The 15,092-nt window shown below is 36.3% G+C and overlaps 1 protein-coding gene across 1 annotated transcript in view; it reads left to right on the top strand.

Annotated features, from left to right (window-relative positions):
* The window catches only part of LOC106883332 (uncharacterized), a 51,647-nt gene extending 41,012 nt beyond the window's left edge, over positions 1–10,635 (top strand). Inside the window, exons 15-21 of the mRNA XM_089356229.1 lie at positions 397–603; positions 1,758–1,964; positions 3,087–3,293; positions 5,163–5,369; positions 5,832–6,038; positions 7,030–7,233; positions 10,302–10,635. Coding sequence (XP_089212355.1) covers positions 397–603; positions 1,758–1,964; positions 3,087–3,293; positions 5,163–5,369; positions 5,832–6,038; positions 7,030–7,233; positions 10,302–10,609 — 1,547 coding nt within the window. The 3' untranslated portion in view covers positions 10,610–10,635. The remainder of the gene's footprint in view (positions 1–396; positions 604–1,757; positions 1,965–3,086; positions 3,294–5,162; positions 5,370–5,831; positions 6,039–7,029; positions 7,234–10,301) is intronic.
* The last annotated feature ends 4,457 nt before the right edge of the window (positions 10,636–15,092 follow it).

Raw genomic sequence — 15,092 nt, 5'->3', positions numbered from 1 at the left:
CTGCAGTAGAGATTTTACACTGTCATAGTGGGCAAGTGCTAGACTTCGCTGCACAGTAGACAGTTCTCTGTGTAGCAATACACAGTGAGCATAGCGATTTATCACCAATAGTCGCTGAAGTTCAACATCATTCTCGTGAAATCAGTCTGTGTCTGGCAGTAACATATCCCAGGGTTTCAGTTGCACATTGTAGAACCTGGTCTCGAAAGTCCTCCCATACATGCATACACACACACACACACACACACACACACACACACACACACACACACACACACATATATATATATATATTTGTGTGTGTACGCGTGAGTGAATATAAGTCGGTCTCTGTAACAATTTCCAATTCTATATTGTACTACGTGAATGATGCCCACTTTATTTTACTTTGTATAGATCGTTGCAGAAACATGCCACAGGGATCAGAACTGCCCGTATCTGGTAAATGTAGACAATACTTGAGATGTGACCACGGAAAAGCAGAAGAGAAATGTTGTCAGTGGGGTTATTCTTTTAAACCAGGAAGAGGATGTCGTCGTGATTATCACTGTAAAGAAAAGTGTGGTTCACAACATCCAGTGCCAGACCCACACGATGTCCATGGTATGTAACATCCACACGTGCACCGCACCACACACATGTATGCGTATATATATATATATATATATATATATATATATATATATATGTACACACGCACACACACACACACACATATATTCCATTGTGTTTGGGGAGAGTTATTTGCTTTTAGTGCCTTATTACTTAACACACTGAAAATGTTAGTGGTCACTGTATGGTGGTCTGCGTGGTGGGTTATTCATTATTAATTTTTGCAACAAGGAAGAACGGTAACAGTAACATCGTATTGCCAGGAAATGTATTGTATGCATGAGAATTTAAAGAAGAAGCAACCCAGACTAGTGAATAGAGATGGTCCAATTTTGTTCCACGACAACGCACGTCCTTATACTTATCAAGCTACGGTCTAAAAGTTGCAAACCCTGAATCATGATATTTTACAAAATCTTCCATATTCCTCCGATATCTCTCCTACTGATTATAACTTATTTAAACATTTTGAGATTTTCGTACGCAATAAGACATTTTTAAATTGCGGTAATTGAAGCATTCGGAAAGTTTATGTCAGCCAAAGATGAAATGTTTTTTTTAAAGATGGAATATATGACTTAGGGAAACGTTGGGTAGAGGTCATGGGAGGACTTCATAAGATGGTAAAGCTTCTTGCTGTCATTTGTACCAGCAGCAACCTGAACATCACGAGCAAGATCCTCCCACCAAGTGTTCTGCATCTTCCTCAGAGATCGCTGCAGTAGTGATTTTACACTGTCATAGTGGGCAAGTGCTAGACTTCGATGCACAGTAGACAGTTCTCTGAGTAACAATACACTGTGAGCATGGCGTTTACCACCAATAGTCGCTGACGTTCAGCATTATTCTCGTCAAATCAGTCTCTGTGTCTGGCAGTAACATATCCCAGGGTTTCAGTTGCACATTGTAGAACCTGGTCTCGAAAGTCCTCCCATACATGCATACACACACACACACACACACACACACACACACACACACACACACACACACACACACACACACACACACACACACACACACACACACACGCATATATATATTTGTGTGTGTACGCGTGAGTGAATATAAGTCGGTCTCTGTAACAATTTCCAATTCTATATTGTACTACGTGAATGATGCCCACTTTATTTTACTTTGTATAGATCGTTGCAGAAACATGCCACACGGATCAGAACTCCGCGTACCTGGTAAATGTAGACAATACTTGAGATGTGACCACGGAAAAGCAGAAGAGAAATGTTGTCAGTGGGGTTATTCTTTTAAACCAGGAAGAGGATGTCGTCGTGATTATCACTGTAAAGAAAAGTGTGGTTCACAACATCCAGTGCCAGACCCACACGATGTCCATGGTATGTAACATCCACACGTGCACCCCACCACACACATGTATGCGTATATATATATATATATATATATATATATATATATATATATATATATGTACACACGCACACACACACACATATATATCCCATTGTGTTTGGGGAGAGTTCTTTGCTTTTAGTGCCTTATTACTTAACACACTGAAAATGTTAGTGGTCACTGTATGGTGGTCTGCGAAGGGAGTTATTCATTATTAATTTTTGTAACAAGGCAGAACGGTAACAGCAACATCGCATTGCCAGGAAATGTATTGTATGCATGAGAATTTAAAGAAGAAGCAACCAAGAGATGGCCCAATTTTGTTCCACGACAACGCACGTCCTTACACTTATCAAGCTACGGTCTAAAAGTTGCAAAGCATGAATCATGATATTTTACAAAATCTTCCATATTCCTCCGATATCTCTCCTACTGATTATAACTTATTTAAACATTTTGAGATTTTCGTACGCAATAAGACATTTTTAAATTGCGGTAATTGAAGCATTCGGAAAGTTTATGTCAGCCAAAGATGAAATGTTTTTTTTTAAAGATGGAATATATGATTTAGGGAAACGTTGGGTAGAGTTCATGGGAGAACTTCATAAGATGGTAAAGCTTCTTGCTATTATTTGCATCAGCAGCAGCAGTCTGAAAATCACGAGCAAGATCCTCCCACCAAGTGTTCTGCATCTTCCTCAGAGATCGCTGCAGTAGTGATTTTACACTGTCATAGTGGGCAAGTGCTAGACTTCGTTGCACAGTAGACAGTTCTCTGAGTAACAATACACTGTGAGCATGGCGTTTACCACCAATAGTCGCTGACGTTCAGCATTATTCTCGTCAAATCAGTCTCTGTGTCTGGCAGTAACATATCCCAGGGTTTCAGTTGCACGTTGTAGAACCTGGTCTCGAAAGTCCTCCCATACATGCATACACACACACACACACACACACACACACACACACACACACACACACACACACACACACACACACACATATATTTGTGTGTGTACGCGTGAGTGAATATAAGTCGGTCTCTGTAACAATTTCCAATTCTATATTGTACGACGTGAATGATGCCCACTTTATTTTACTTTGTATAGATCGTTGCAGAAACATGCCACAGGGATCAGAACTGCCCGTATCTGGTAAATGTAGACAATACTTGAGATGTGACCACGGAAAAGCAGAAGAGAAATGTTGTCAGTGGGGTTATTCTTTTAAACCAGGAAGAGGATGTCGTCGTGATTATCACTGTAAAGAAAAGTGTGGTTCACAACATCCAGTGCCAGACCCACACGATGTCCATGGTATGTAACAGCCATATGTGCACACACACACACACACACACACACACACACACACACACACACACACACACACACACACACACACACACACACACACACACACACAAATACACACAAATACGCACATGTATATATAAATATGTGCACACGCACACACACATATATTCTATTGTTTCTGGGGAGAGTTATTTGCTTTAAGTGCCTTATTACTTAACACACTCACCTTAAAATTTTAGTGGTCATTGTACGGTGGTCTGCGAAGGGGTTATTCATTTTTCACTTTTGCAACAAAGAAAAATGGTAACAGCAACATTGCATTGTCAGGAAATTGATTGTATGCATGAGAATATGGAAAAGAAGCAACCCAGACTAGTGAATATATATATATATATATATATATATATATATATATATATATATATATATATATATATATATATATATATATATTCACAGATACCATATGAGTTAGTTTTTTAGGTGTACAATATATATAAATATTAAACTATTTCTAAATAACTTTCTTTTCTTTTCCTCTCTCTATTGTGGTATAAGTTTGATAAATACTGAAAAGTATCCATAAATTTCAATCCTTTTTTAAATATATTAATATATATTAATATATTAAGATATATTAATAGCCCTATGAATAGCCATAAATTTTATCTGTATACAATATAGTAAGATTGTTTTAAAACTTTGGCTGTGTGGTAAGTAGCTTGCTTACCAACCACATGGTTCCGGGTTCAGTCCCACTGCGTGGCACCTTGGGCAAGTGCCTCGGGCCGACCAAAGCCATGTGAGTGGATTTGCTAGACAGAAACTGAAAGAAGTCCATCATATATATGTATATATATATATATATATATATATATATATATATATATGTGTGTGTGTGTGTGTGTGTGTGTGTGTGTGTATATATGTTTGTATGTCTGTGTTTGTCACCCCAACATCGCTTGACAACCGATGGTGGTGCGTTTACGTCCTCGTAACTTAGCGGTTCGGCTAAAGTAACCGATAGCATAAATACTAGGCTTACAAAGAATAAGTCCTGGGGTCGATTTGCTCGACTAAAGGCGGTGCTCCAGCATGGTCAGAGTCAAATGACTGAGATATGTAAAAGAGTATAGTACTACGTGATAAGACTTCCCCTGTTTCATTATCAATGGTCTGCTAGTGGGCGACCCCTTAGTTGTCAGCCAAGATCTTGTTTTAAGTTTTCCTTTACCAAACCTCATGAGTTTATGACGATACCAACCATGATTTCTGTCTGCTCTCTCACCCCTACCCCTAGCAGATAATGCCCTTTATTCTCTTAAGCATTAGCTATACAAGGTTTGATATGATAGTCTATAAATATAAACTAAAAAACAAATAAAATCAGTGACAGGCAGAGTTTTCTTTGACATTTTTTTATCAGCTTCCATGGTGTGGCTAAAGCAAGATTTCTCTGTCTGTCTCCCTAACCTCTGGGAGATTTTAGGTATTATTATACTAACGTGTCCATCTGTGCTAATTTAATTAAATTCCATGTCTTTGTGCAGCTGAAGATTGCTCTGCATTTTAAATTGATGTAATGATTACATTGTTCAATTAAATGGAGTTACATGAAACGATCGTACTGCATTAGCTCTGGATATCCTTGTTGCTTATTTTGATTTACACACACACACACACACACACACACACACACACACACACACACACACACACACACACACACATACAACTATATATATACATATATATATACACACATATATATTTGTTTGTGTACGTGTGAGTGAGAATATGTGGGTCTCCGTAACACTTTCCAATCTATATTATATGACATGAATGATACCCACTTTATTTTATTTTGTATAGATCGTTGCAGAAACATGCCACACGGATCAGAACTCCGCGTGCCTGGTAAATGTAGACAATACTTGACATGTGACCACGGAAAAGCAGAAGAGAAATGTTGTCAGTGGGGTTATTCTTTTAAACCAGGAAGAGGATGTCGTCGTGATTATCACTGTAAAGAAAAGTGTGGTTCACAACATCCAGTGCCAGACCCACACGATGTCCATGGTATGTAACATCCCCACGTGCACCCCACCACACACATGTATGAGTATATATATATATATATATATATATATATATATATAATGTACGTATATATATATATAATGTACGTATATATATATATATATATATATATATATATATAATGTACGTATAAAATTACAAATATGGCTGAAGGTAGCGATATCAAATTACCTCATCCACTAAACGCCACATATCAGAGAAGGTTTCAAGTCGTTAAAGTGTACAATACATAACGATGGGGACCCAGCATTGTCGTAGCAATGGGGCGGAGACTAGTACAAAAGATAATGTCTGTCTATCTATCTATCTATCTATCTATCTATCTATCTATCTATCTATCTATCTATCTATCTATCTATCTATCTAAGTCGGTCTCTGTAACAATTTCCAATTCTATATTGTACGACGTGAATGATGCCCACTTTATTTTACTTTGTATAGATCGTTGCAGAAACATGCCACAGGGATCAGAACTCCGCGTACCTGGTAAATGTAGACAATACTTGAGATGTGACCACGGAAAAGCAGAAGAGAAATGTTGTCAGTGGGGTTATTCTTTTAAACCAGGAAGAGGATGTCGTCGTGATTATCACTGTAAAGAAAAGTGTGGTTCACAACATCCAGTGCCAGACCCACACGATCCCAGAGGTGAGTAACATCTACGTGTATATATATATATATATATATATATATATATATATATATATATATATATATATATAAATATATATATATATATATATATATATATATATCTATGTGAATATTCTATTGTTTCTGGGGAGAGTCATTCGCTTTTAGTGCCTTATTCCTTAACACACCCACCGGTTCAATTACCATTCGTTTACTTATTTATTTCTTCCTAAAATTATCGTACCGTCTTTCAACCTCTTCAATAGTCGTTGACTTTCTATTGAAGAGTCAACGACTATTGAATAAGCTGCAAGACGCAACAAAAATTTTATAGGAAATAAAGAAGTAAATGAGTGGAAATCGAACCGGTGGGTGTGTTAAGGAATAAGGCACTAAAAGAAAAAGACTCTCCTCAGACGCAATAAAATATGCTTCAACACACGAATTCAGATAAAGAATATTGCAAACCAGATACAAAAACGAAATATACATATTCTTTCATTCCATTATTAAATTACTGTTTTCAGTGAAAGGAGTTTCTGCGTGTGCATGCTTCAAGTTCATTTATGTGAAACGCTTTGGACTGCGCTCATAAAAAATTCCTATGTGTTGGAATGTAGTATGGATGAGCAACAGAACAATACATTAAAGGATTTATGAATTTCCAACCAAAATTTCTTGTTATATCTCTCCCTCTTTCTCTCTCTCTCTCTCTCTCTCTCTCTCTCTCTCTCTCTCTCTCTCTTCTCGCTCTTTCTCTGTCTGTCTCTGTTTCTGTCTGTCTGTCTGTCTCTGTTTCTGTCTGTCTGTCTGTCTGTCTCTGTTTCTGTCTGTCTGTCTCTGTTTCTGTCTGTCTGTCTCTGTTTCTGTCTGTCTGTCTCTCCCTCTCTCTCTGTATATATATCTGTGTGTGTACGTGTGAGTGAATATAAGTCGGTCTCTGTAACAATTTCCAATTCTATATTGTACGACGTGAATGATGCCCACTTTATTTTACTTTGTATAGATCGTTGCAGAAACATGCCACACGGATCAGAACTCCGCGTGCCTGGAAAATGTAGACAATACTTGAGATGTGACCACGGAAAAGCAGAAGAGAAATGCTGTCAGTGGGGTTATTCTTTTAAACCAGGAAGAGGATGTCGTCGTGATTATCACTGTAAAGAAAAGTGTGATTCACACCAAGTGCCAAACCAAGTCGATCCAATAGGTAATAACTTTAGACGCACACACATACACACACACACATGCACACACACACACACGTTGAAGTAGGAATCAGAGGAGAAAAAGATGACGTTGTTCTTATATAATTTTATAGAAAGTTGCGACCGTTTCGAATGACACAGGAATTATTTCATTACGATACGTATTGGTCTGTGCATATAAAATTTATGTAAACGCCTATAATAATTAATTAAATAAGTAATGAACAGGTTGACATATACAATTTTCACCAGTCATTAAAGATGTCATGTTAGAATTTTAGTGTTTCCAATGGACATCTACTTTGGCAGTTCTGTCCGATTAACAAATATTACGTATTGGTCCGATTAACAAATATTACGTATTGGTCTGTGCATATAAAATTTATGTAAACGCCTATAATAATTAATTAAATAAGTAATGAACAGGTTGACATATACAATTTTCACCAGTCATTAAAGATGTCATGTTAGAATTTTAGTGTTTCCAATGGACATCTACTTTGGCAGTTCTGTCCGATTAACAAATATTACGTATTGGTCTGTGCATATAAAATTTATGTAAACGCCTATAATAATTAATTAAATAAGTAATGAACAGGTTGACATATACAATTTTCACCAGTCATTAAAGATGTCATGTTAGAATTTTAGTGTTTCCAATGGACATCTACTTTGGCAGTTCTGTCCGATTAACAAATATTACGTATTGGTCCGATTAACAAATATTACGTATTGGTCTATGCATATAAAATTTATGTAAACGCCTATAATAATTAATTAAATAAGTAATGAACAGGTTGACATATACAATTTTCACCAGTCATTAAAGATGTCATGTTAGAATTTTAGTGTTTCCAATGGACATCTACTTTGGCAGTTCTGTCCGATTAACAAATATTACGTATTGGTCCGATTAACAAATATTACGTATTGGTCTATGCATATAAAATTTATGTAAACGCCTATAATAATTAATTAAATAAGTAATGAACAGGTTGACATATACAATTTTCACCAGTCATTAAAGATGTCATGTTAGAATTTTAGTGTTTCCAATGGACATCTACTTTGGCAGTTCTGTCCGATTAACAAATATTACGTATTGGTCTGTGCATATAAAATTTATGTAAACGCCTATAATAATTAATTAAATAAGTAATGAACAGGTTGACATATACAATTTTCACCAGTCATTAAAGATGTCATGTTAGAATTTTAGTGTTTCCAATGGACATCTACTTTGGCAGTTCTGTCCGATTAACAAATATTACGTATTGGTCTGTGCATATAAAATTTATGTAAACGCCTATAATAATTAATTAAATAAGTAATGAACAGGTTGACATATACAATTTTCACCAGTCATTAAAGATGTCATGTTAGAATTTTAGTGTTTCCAATGGACATCTACTTTGGCAGTTCTGTCCGATTAACAAATATTACGTATTGGTCCGATTAACAAATATTACGTATTGGTCTATGCATATAAAATTTATGTAAACGCCTATAATAATTAATTAAATAAGTAATGAACAGGTTGACATATACAATTTTCACCAGTCATTAAAGATGTCATGTTAGAATTTTAGTGTTTCCAATGGACATCTACTTTGGCAGTTCTGTCCGATTAACAAATATTACGTATTGGTCCGATTAACAAATATTACGTATTGGTCTATGCATATAAAATTTATGTAAACGCCTATAATAATTAATTAAATAAGTAATGAACAGGTTGACATATACAATTTTCACCAGTCATTAAAGATGTCATGTTAGAATTTTAGTGTTTCCAATGGACATCTACTTTGGCAGTTCTGTCCGATTAACAAATATTACGTATTGGTCTGTGCATATAAAATTTATGTAAACGCCTATAATAATTAATTAAATAAGTAATGAACAGGTTGACATATACAATTTTCACCAGTCATTAAAGATGTCATGTTAGAATTTTAGTGTTTCCAATGGACATCTACTTTGGCAGTTCTGTCCGATTAACAAATATTACGTATTGGTCTGTGCATATAAAATTTATGTAAACGCCTATAATAATTAATTAAATAAGTAATGAACAGGTTGACATATACAATTTTCACCAGTCATTAAAGATGTCATGTTAGAATTTTAGTGTTTCCAATGGACATCTACTTTGGCAGTTCTGTCCGATTAACAAATATTACGTATTGGTCCGATTAACAAATATTACGTATTGGTCTATGCATATAAAATTTATGTAAACGCCTATAATAATTAATTAAATAAGTAATGAACAGGTTGACATATACAATTTTCACCAGTCATTAAAGATGTCATGTTAGAATTTTAGTGTTTCCAATGGACATCTACTTTGGCAGTTCTGTCCGATTAACAAATATTACGTATTTTTCTAAAGCGGCGATCTGGCACAAGCGTTACCGTGGGGGTGATGTGGGGACAAACGACCAAGTGGGGTTTCGTCCATCTTTACGTTCTCAGATCAAATACTGTCGCGGTCGACTTTGCCTTTCATTCTTTCGGTGTCGATGAAATAAGTGCCAGTTGAACGCCGGGGTCGAAATAATCAACTTACCTCTGCTCCACGAAAATCTGCTGACCTTGGGTCAAAATTTGAAGCCAATATTATGCATTTTGAAGATACTGCAGTAGAGGGAGATTGTAGGTAACAGTCATATCAGATTATACTATGTCTCTATCTATCTATCTATCTATCTATCTATCTATCTATCTATCTATCTGTCTGTCTGTCTGTCTGTCTGCCTGTCTGCCTGCCTGTCTGTCTGTCTGTCTATCTATCCGCCTGTCTGTCTGTCTGTCTGTCTGTCTATCTATATATCTATCTATCTGTCTGTCTGTCTTCCGTCCGTCTGTTGTCTCTCTCTCTGTCTCTCTCTCTGTCTCTCTCTCTGTCTCTCTCTCTGTCTCTCTCTCTGTCTCTCTCTCTGTCTCTCTCTCTCTCTCTCTCTCTCTTTATTTCTCTCTCTCTCTCCCTCCATCCTTCTATCTATCTATCTATCTATCTATCTATCTATCTATCTATCTATCTATCTATCTATCATATTTTGCATAGGTCGCTGCAGTCACATACCAGACAATACAGAGTTCCCCTTACCTGGCAAATGCAGAAAATACTTCAGATGCTACAACGGAAAAGCAGAAGAGAAATGCTGTCGGTGGGGTTATTCTTTTAAACAAGGGAGAGGATGTCGCCGTGATTATCACTGTAAAGAAAAGTGTGATTCACAACATCCAGTGCCAGACCCACACGATCTCCAAGGCATGCAACCTCCTTTTACCTCTCTGTCTGTATGTCTGCTTGTCTATCTATTCATACATATGTTGATATGCATGTTTATATACAAGGGGATTAAAAAGTAACTCTCTATCTTAAAATATTTAAAATACTTATAAATTGAATATCAATTGTAATTTTCTTCTCGATATTTTTGTGTTTGTTTTTGAAGTATGAACATTTTACTTGTAATCGTATTGCTCTTGTCGTTCGTGAATGGCTGAATGCCCACTTCTCCACGAGATGGTTGGGTTGTCGTGGTCGGCATGAATGGTCAAACAGGAGTCCCGATTTAACACATTATGACTTTTTTCTTGGGATTGGCTAAAAGAATAAGCCTACTATACCAAACCGTGGAGGCGCAATGGCCCAGTGGTTAGGGTAGTGGACTCGCGGTCATAGGATCGCGGTTTCGATTCCCAGACTGGGCGTTGTGAGTGTTTATTGAGCGAAAACACCTAAAGCTCCACGAGGCTCCGGCAGGGGATGGTGGCGAACCCTGCTGTACTCTTTCACCACAACTTTTTCTCACTCTTACTTCCTGCTTCTGTTGTGCCTGTAATTCAAAGGGTCAGCCTTGCCACACTGTGTTACGCTGAATATCCCCGAGAACTACGTTAAGAGTACACGTGTTTGTGGAGTGCTCAGCCACTTGTACGTTAATTTCACGAGCAGGCTGTTCCGTTGATCGGATCAACTGGAACCCTCAACGTCGTAAGCGACGGAGTGCCAACAACAACAACAACAACTATACCAAAGCAAAGACTTTGGAAGAACTTGAAGGGCGAAAACGAGAAGTTATATCATCTCACATCCCACCAGATTTCTAGGCGAAATCAGTTGAAGCAATTTCCGGGCAACTCAAGAAGCTGGTGGCGACATCTGGAGCCCATATCGAATTTTAAATAAAACCTCATACTAAAAACTTCCCTCTCATATCCATTTTTGGGTAAAAATTACAATCAAATAATTTATAAGTATTTTAGAATCGAGTGTTACTTTTTAATCACCCTGTATATACGGTGTTCATAAATTATCTTTGCAATTTTTACAGTCTGTTGTATTGTAACATCTAGATGTGTTGCGTGCAACCAATGGAACCCATCTGGGGAGTGTCCTGACATTTCTAATTAAACTTTATCTGTTTTGTAATAAACTCTGCTGAGTCATCTGTATTTTTTATTCTTTTCTGAATGTTTCAAATTGTAAAGGTTATTTATCGATACCATGCACATATACGTATGTATAAACATATATAGGTGGTGTATGGTACGAAGCTTACTTCCCAAACACATAGTTCCGGGTTCAGTCCCATTCCGTGGCACCTTGGGCAAGTGTCATCTACAATAGCCTCGGGCCGACTAAAGCCTTGTGAGTGGATTCGTTAGACGGAAACTGAAAGAAACCCGTCGTTTAAACACACACACACACACACACACACACACACACACACACACACACACACACTCAGGGTGCGTAAGGTATTTGAGGACATACCCTTTTTGGGGTCACTGCTGTATTTTTTGCTAACTCTGTATAATCTTTGTTTCAGAAAATAGTAATGGCAGGCCCTCAGCTTACTCAAGAAAGGAAGAGGCATGCTGTTATTGTGGTTATAAAGGCTGAGAATAGCGGTTTAGAAGTATCTTGATCTTTAAAAGTTTCCAGACTTTTCGTCTGCAAAGTTTGTAAGGAGTTCAAGACTGAAGATGAAAATGTATAGCTAGTATCAAAGCATAAAAGCATTCTAAACACTCTAAAACCATCAGAACATCTGAATTTATCCAGCAAGTTCAACAGACTATTGATTCCAATCCCAGAAAGTCCATGAGTTCAATTGCAAAAGATCTCCATGTGTCAGAAGGAACAGTCAGAAATGCTGCACACGAAGACTTCAGATATAAGTCTAATATGATGAGGAAAGGTCAATTTGCCAGAAAAACCAGAAGAAAACCACTACATCAGATCTATAAGGCTCTTAAAAAAACTGAAAAATTCAACAGAAGATTTACTTTGGTTTTTCTCAAGCGAGAAAAACTTCGACCGAGATCAAAAGGTTAACTGACGAATTAACAGATGGTTATGTACAGACCCTTCTGAAGTTCCAAGTGTTATGCATACAAAATTTCCTGCAACTGTTATGGTTTTAGGAGTTGTCAGCAATGAAGGCCATGTGATACCTTCTCACTTCTTTCCACAAGCCGCCTACATTGTGGTCCTGGAAATAATTGTTAAGCACTGGATAGACAGTGTATGCAATGGAAGGTCATATGTGTTTCAGTAAGACTCTGCACAATCACACATGGCTCCAATAACACAGAAATGGATGGCTGAAAATTTTCATGATCATATAGCCCCCTAACATTTGGCCTCTTAATTCCCCAGATCTCAATCCATTGAATTATTACATGTAGAGAGTTGCTGAGAGAGAGGTCAATGAACACGCCCATAATACCAAAGATTCTTCGAAAGCTGCCATAGTCAGAGTAATGTCTAAAATGAACCAGGACCACTTGATTCGAGCATGCAGATGTTTTAGATGTCATATAGAAGCAGTTGTTGAAAATGAAGGTGTCTTTATTAAACAACATTATAGAAAAGAAGGCTTATTTTTATCCTCATAGCATTTTTTGATATTATCTATTATTATATATGTTTTTTATAAACAATAATCTGTCCTCAAATATCGTACGCGCCTTGTATATATATATATATATATATATATATATATATATATATATATATATATATACATGTGTATGTGTGTGTGTGTATGTATGTTTATGTGTGTGTATCTCTGTCTGTGTTTGAACCCACCACTACTTGACAAGCAGTGTTGGATATATATATATATATATATATATATATATATATATATATATATATATATATATATATATATATATATATACACATACATACTTACACACAGGGATTGGACAAAATAATGGAAACACCTTAAAATTTCAAACAAATTTATTTTAATATGGGGTAGGACCGCCTTTGCCAGTAGTTACAGCTTGAATTCTACGAGGTATGGACTCGTACAAAGTTTGAATTGTTTCCAAAGGAAGTTTTGTCCATTCCTCAACTAAAACAGTCTCCATATCTTGTAGTAATGATGGTAGAAGATATCGACTCCTTATTTGTTTTTCTAAAATGCACCATTAATGTTCAATAATATTGAGATCTGGGGACTGTGGTGGCCAGATAAGATGTTCAACTTCACTAGAATGTTCCCCGTGCCATTCAGTAACAACTTTAGCTGTGTGAATTGGTGCATTATCATCCTGAAAGATTGCATTTCCTTCTGGAAATAGTTCCACAACTATAGGATGAATTTGATCAGATAAAATGCTTAAATAGTCTTGACTATTAATTCTGCCATGAAGGGAAACCATTGGGCCAGCGGATTTCCAAGATATAGCCCCGCTAGATCATCTCAGATCCTCCTCCATGTTTAACAGCTGGAAGAAGGCAGTCTGGGTCAAATGCTTCTTTTGGCTGTCTCTACACGTATACTCGGCCGTTGGTCGGAAATAAGGTAAAGGATTACTCGTCCGAGAAAACAACATTCTTCCACTGCTCTAGGGACCAATTCTGTAGGTTTTTACTCCACTCTAAACGCTTTGTAATGTTTGTTTTTGAAAGTAGAGATTTTCTGATTGCAACTCTCCCGTGAAATCCAGCTTTGTGCAGCTCCCGGAAAACAGTTCTTGTGGAAACTGGTTTCTCGAGGTGGTCATTAAGCTCTGCAGTAATTTTAGGAGCTGTACTTTTGTGATCCTTTCTAACAATTTGCGTAAGAGTCCGACGGTCCTTATCTGAAAGTTTTGGTTTTCTTCCGGAGTTTTGTTTCGACGAAGAGGTTTTTCCCTCTTCCTCAAAGACTGCCATTACTTTCGAGACAGTACTTAATGATACACCAAACATTTCGACTGTTTTCGTTACGCTAGCGCCTACCATACGAACACCAACAATTTGACCTCTTTGAAAGTCAGATAGATCAGTCATTTTAATGAATTTTAATTACTTTTTCTGATGATATCTGAAAAGAAACAGCAATTTTAGCAAAACATACTAAGCAACGCTAATAATAAATTAAAAAAAACCCAGAAAAATACACAAGCTTTTGACTGTTTTATAGATATTTCAAAATTATGATGCTATGATGCTAGGTGTTTCCATTATTTTGTCCACCCCTGTATATATGTATATATATATATATATATATATATATATATATATATATATATATATATATATATATATATATATATATATATATATATATATATATATATATATATATATATATATATATATATATATATATATATATATATATGTATATATATATATATATATATATATATATATATATATATATATATATATATATATATATATATATACAGTAAATCCTCCCAAAAAAGAACAAACACCAAAAACCACAACAACGTGAGGACGTGGTACATGCAACGTATTAGCTCACACTCAGGGAAGGAAAGAAAGATGGTTTAACGTTTCGAGCAGACGCTCTTCTTCGGAAACAGAGGAAAGTCCAAT

The sequence above is a fragment of the Octopus bimaculoides genome, chromosome 8 (assembly GCF_046866305.1).
Source record: "Octopus bimaculoides isolate indiv1 chromosome 8, ASM4686630v1, whole genome shotgun sequence".
NCBI classification, from domain to species: domain Eukaryota; kingdom Metazoa; phylum Mollusca; class Cephalopoda; order Octopoda; family Octopodidae; genus Octopus; species Octopus bimaculoides.
This window is presented reverse-complemented; position numbering and strand designations above follow the sequence as displayed.